Consider the following 5,820-nt stretch of genomic DNA (forward strand, 5'->3'; position numbering starts at 1 on the left):
AGGCTCAGGATGTATACAAAGTAAGCACCCTGGCTTCCTGCTGAGTCACTTAGCCAAACCTCTAGACTCCCCAAGTTGACACAATGTATCAACCATAACACTCATATATAGAAGATATTTAATTATGAGCACTAAAGAAAAAAGGCCAGAATTTTCAGAAAGTCAATGTTTACATTTAGTGACATAGTGATTCCAGATAAAACTGAGAGCATTTAGACAATAACAAATAATGAGAACTGATTTTTCTATGTGCATTTTGTAAAATTAGTCTCAAACATGTCTTAGTTTTACTGTTCATAGAGTATACAATATTGGAAATATTCAGTGCAATTTTTAAAGACATTCTATCCATCTATATTTACTTTTACCAGTTTCACTTAAAGTAATGTATTCTGTTTGCTGTTTACTTTTACTGAGAGCATCTCTTTAAAGGATCAAGAATTTTGTTTTTTGTACCGGGAATCAAAGGATGAAGAATTTTTAATGAAATACTCAATTTGTACAGAACATATGAAGTCACTGAATTTAGTTACATGGATACCATGATTAACTGATGAAAAATGTTACATTAAATGGAACAATAGTTGGAATCTGGGACAGGAAACTGGTTTATGACTTTTTGGTACAACTCTCACTTAAGCCCCTGGGACCTGTGAAGGGGAAAACCCTAGATTAGTCATTTTCAGCTGACTTCAGTTGCAATCAAATAATACAAAAATAAATTTAGAAGCACATTTTGGGGCTTGAATCTGATGAAGACATCTGGGTGTAGAAATCTTATAAATTCCATTCATAAATTAACTCTTTTTAATTACAAAATATTTCAAAGCATAAGGCTTTGAAATAGTGAGAAGTGGGAAATATTCTCTGGGACAGAACCCGATAATCACCCGGGCCACACTGTCAATCACACCGATGCTGATGCACCAGACTGGGAAGAAAACTTGAGAATTTGAACTTTTAACAGGTCTGCAGGTGATGTTGACCTGGACCACACGATTAAGGAGCAAAGCAGTGAGTGTCTAGATGTCCCCAAATTTCTTTGCCAAGTGGTCATGTTGGTTTTTTATAGAGGCAATAAGTCGTAGGCCACAAAGTTAGTGGCCTAAAATAACACTAATTTATTATCTTCTATTTATGGAGGTCAGAAGTCTGACAGGAGTCTCAGTGGGCTAAAATCAGGATGAGGGAAAAGCTGGGGTCCTCGGAAGAGGCTCAAGAGAGTAACAGTTTCCTCGGCTTCTCCAGGTCTAGAAGCTGTCCACATTGCATCTTTCACACTGGGAACATGACGTCTCCCTAAGCCTGCTTTAGCCATCACATTAAAACAATTCACACCCTTGCCAAAGAGATTAGTGTTTCTGCTGCTCCACGTCCTTGTTAATATTTGTTCTTGACATTCATTGGCTTTTGCTTAACTGATGGGGTAGAGAATGAAATGTTTTGTGTATGTATAATCATTCCACCATTATAGGGTGAATTTCCTCACCTTCTACTTTTTTATATCCTTCTTGGATGTTGTATACAGATAAGAGCATCAGTTTGTCAGCTTCTATGGAAAAATAGGCTGGAATTATTTTCATATGGAATATATAGACTAATGTGGGATAATTGACCATCTTTGTGAAACTAAGTCTCCTCATTTAAGAACACGGTTTAACTTTCTATCTCTGTAGACATTTTTATGTTTTTTTCAGTAAAGTGTTATGACATTTGCATCTGTGCCTTTCATATCTTTAGTTGAACTGATGTTGTAATATGATAATATCTATTGTTGCTGCTGTAAATGGAATATTTTTCCCTTTAAAGAATATTTTAAATTTATCCACTAGTATTAAGAAAGCAATAGACTTTAGTATGCTGGTCTTACATCTGGTAAAATTTGCTCAGTTCTCTTATTAATAATGTATTTTGAGTCTTTTAGGTTTTCTGTATTGGGCAATTATCATGAATTGCTTTGTTTCTTCCCATCTTATGTCCTACTTTATTGGATGGGACCAATGATAATCAATGAATAGAATCAGGGTCCATGAGTATCCTTATATTATTCCTGTTTTTAATGTATATGTTTCCAAGGACTTATAGTCACACATATACTTGTTTATATAGATTTGGTTTTTACATTTTATTGACTCAAGTAAATTCATGTGTGTTTCCTAGTTTGATCATGTGTTAAATGTTACCAAATGCTTTTCCTGATATGTTGTTATGATCCTATCATTCTTCTTTCAACAGTTAATGTAATGTTATTAGATATTCTAACATTCAATGACTCTTGCAATCTTGAGATAAACTCAACTTAGTTATGATGTATTTTTATGCATATATTTCTGGGCTTGTTCAGCTAATACTTTATTTAGAGCTTTTGCATCTTGTTCTTACATGAGACTAGCTGCAATTTTCCTCTTTTATACTATCCTTGTCTCTTTTTGGTATCATACTTACTAAATATATAAAAAGAATTTGGAGCATGCCTGCACTCTATTCTCAGAAGAAGTTTGTATAGAATGATGATTATGTGTTCCTTGAGTATTTGGTAGAAATATTCAGGGCTGTCTATATTTTATCATTTCAAAATGCAAATTATATACTGAAAGTTCAGTATCATTTAGTACGGTTTTTGGCATTTGAATGTTCTGTTACTTGTGTTAAAATCTCCCTCCATGATCACCGATTTTTCAGTTTCTTTCCGGAATTCCATCCAGACTGGTTTTGCTATCCTCCTCCCTCAGCCTCCCAGAGTGCTGTGATTGCAGGTATGCACCACCATGCCTAGTGAGAACTCTTTACTATATACATTTTGAAATTATGTTACTAGATAATTCTGAGTTATCTTTCTTCTAAAATATTTTTATCATGTTTTACTCTTTTTGACTATTTTCAGCTGGTATTAATCTAGCTATGCTAGTTCTTTATACGGACTTAGTTTTTACATTTTAAAATAATACTCTGGTTTCTCTTTAGATCATATAAATCTTTCACCTTTTACATTTAGAAATAGCATTTGCTTGTTATGTTCTCTTCAATCTCTTCACTTTTAATTTTTATAGACTTCAACATTTCTTTCTAGACTTTTATGTGTTACTCTCAAAAATGACATGTAATTCCATTTAAAAATACTTCTATGTGACTTTTGCCTTTTAACTGGAAAATATGTTTCATTAACATTCACAGTAATTGTATATTTGGATTTTTAACCATATTGTGTTGTGCTTTTTATTGAACTTTGTTTTTGCTCTTCCTTCTTCCTTCAGTGTATTCTTTGAATGAGTCAAACTTTTTTTTCCCCTCTCTGTTTCTTTCTTATGAATATCTGTTTCTTTTGGTTTGGGGAGTTTTCCTTAAAATTATAATAAGGATTTTTGAACAAAGAAAACTTAATTTTTCTCATTATCCTGAGTAATGAGTGCATTTTGTATTATTTTCTTATATCTGTCTTCCAGTTCATTAACATTCTGTTCCACTTTACTTAATTTGCCATTTAACCCATTCAATTAATTTCTTAAAAACATTCTAGAATATTAAATTCTTTAATTCAGTTTTTACTGTGGTAGATACTATATATTTGATTTCAAATGCCTGAGGGCAAGCCCAAAGCCATAAACTCTTGGAATATTTATTTATTTGTTTGTTTGTTTATTTATTCTCATGGTATTGGGGATTGAATCCAGGGCTCTGGCATTGAGCTATATCCCCAGTCCCTTTGATTTTGAGGGAAGGTCTTGCTAAGTCCCTAAGTTGCCCAAGGTTCCTTTTGCTACCCTCCTCTCCCAGAACTCCCAGAATGCAATGATTACAGGTGTGCAGCACCATGCCCAGACAGCAGTCTTGTAAAGTGTTCAGAGGGAGCCAAGCTTGCTTCCTATTGTCTTGTGCTAGGGCAGGGAGTGGGGTCAGGCCTGCTGAAATGCAATGGGTAGCCCTCTCAGGATTCCGGCGGGGTCTCACTTCCTTCCAGCTTTCATCCTCAGCCTAATTAAACCTCCCACCAGGCAGCCCAACACTTGGTGGCTATGCCAGTAACCTGGTTTTCCTTCGCCCCCACTCCATGTGCCCTAGCTCCAGCTCCTGAGCTAACCCTCCTGGTTTTGGTTCTTTTTCTGGCTCCTGGGTAACTTCCTTTCTTTACTGAGAGCTCATCTGATGTCCTGTTACTGTCACTACAATGGAAACACATTTCCATGTGCTTCGTGCGGGAGGATTTTCAGCTGTTATAGACCTCCATATATCGACAAAAACAGGAGCCACTAAATTTACTTTTAAAATACGATCCCTACCTCTAAGCCCATGGCGTACCAGGTTATGGAAAGAAAAGCACCTAAACCCAGCTTATTTCTTTTCCCCAGTTCTTTCCCCTTTTAGGTTTACTCACTTGCACTGAGTTACAAAGTGTTTATGAAAGTGTAGTGGCAATCCCAGAAGGTTTAAAGACAAGATAGCTCAGAACGGACTTGGCTTTTAAAGTCACAGAAAGTCCTAATGTGCTGATTTACCTTGGAACCAGAGTCACTTTCCCACAGTCACACCTGTAAAAATGCCCGAAGGAAAAGTGAAATAAAGTTTTATGTACTTAAAGGGTTGCGAATAAAAACTTACACACAGTGCCAGAAGGGTGATTTGCACTCACAGCTCTATGCTTGCTGAATTATCTCTCCCCACGCTTCCTTTTTCTTCCCCCAGTGGTACCAATTCAAGTAACCACCGACAAGCCTCAAGGAGACAGTCAAAGCCCAGTGTTTCTCCTCTTTCCCCTCCGACCTTCCTCCAATTAATCTGACCCTCGTGTAAACCTTTGTGGCTTAATATTGTGCAACTTCCACGTTCCCCTCGCCCTCCTACCCAGCCCCTCCCCCAAAGCCAGGGGAACTCCCGCTGCGCGCTGCCACCGGCATTACTCATTCATCCCGGTTCACGCTTTCCCCGCGTTTATTAAGAGCGGGTCGGCTCCAGCCCCTCACTCGCGCTCTGCTCGGCTCCAGCTCAGCTCGCTGGCGAGCCTCGCTTCTTCCCCTCCCGCCAGCCTGGAAAGAACCTCGCCTCTCCCCGGCAATGCATCTCCTTGTAATTCTGTTCTGTGCTCTTTGGTCTGCAGCGCGGGCCGAGAACGCGGACGACTATGAGCTCATGTACGTGAACAACGAAATCTTCAATGGACTCCATCCCACCGAAGACCGTAAGTTCCTCTCAACTTTCTCTGCTCTTAACTGCACACCCCACTTCTCTGGGTCTAAATCATATGCACATATTCTGTGGCCAATGAAACGAGCTAAAAATTATAGCTTTGTTTGCAAAAGTGGGAGATATTCGAGGAAAAGGGAGAGGTTCCCAAAGTCATTTCTGTGACTGCTGGAGTGGGACCATATGAAACCGCCTACATGACTTTTTAGCTACAGGAACGGCAATTTCATATAGGTCAACTCAATCTACACCCGAATGAATTGTTTCCGTGTCACTTCTGAGCTATTTCCGCGGTGTTTGACGCAACCGTCCTTAAAACAATGGGGCTGCTGGGGACAGGCTCTCACTTGGGACCGCCGAAGGTCAGCTTGCACAAAGCGCCCCCGGCGAAGGCCTGGGCGGGCTGGTAACGTGTGTGTCCCCGCTCTAGCCACGCCGTGCGACTGCCGCCGGGAGCACTCCGAGTGGGACAAGCTCTTCATCATGCTGGAGAACTCGCAGATGAGGGAGAGCATGCTGCTGCAGACCACGGACGACGTGCTCCGCGGGGAGCTGCAGGAGCTGCGGGCGGAGCTGGGCCGGCTCTCGGGCAGCCTGGCGAGGCCGTGCGCGCTGGCGGCCCCCGCGGAAGCGCGGCTGGCC

The 5,820-nt window shown here is 39.9% G+C and overlaps 2 protein-coding genes across 4 annotated transcripts in view; one reads left to right on the forward strand and one right to left on the reverse strand.

The window, feature by feature from the left end:
- The window catches only part of Veph1 (ventricular zone expressed PH domain-containing 1), a 216,441-nt gene that overhangs the window by 154,604 nt on the left and 56,017 nt on the right, over window positions 1-5,820 (reverse strand). The window lies entirely within an intron of this gene.
- Window positions 4,920-5,820, forward strand: part of Ptx3 (pentraxin 3, long) — a gene marked incomplete in the record, with an annotated part of 6,216 nt that continues 5,315 nt past the window's right edge. The window contains 2 exon segments of the mRNA XM_013518628.1: window positions 4,920-5,173; window positions 5,609-5,820. Of these exon segments, the coding sequence (XP_013374082.1) occupies window positions 5,050-5,173; window positions 5,609-5,820 (336 nt within the window).

Source organism: Chinchilla lanigera, unplaced genomic scaffold, assembly GCF_000276665.1.
Source record: "Chinchilla lanigera isolate Chin_1 unplaced genomic scaffold, ChiLan1.0 scaffold00047, whole genome shotgun sequence".
Lineage (NCBI taxonomy): Eukaryota > Metazoa > Chordata > Mammalia > Rodentia > Chinchillidae > Chinchilla > Chinchilla lanigera.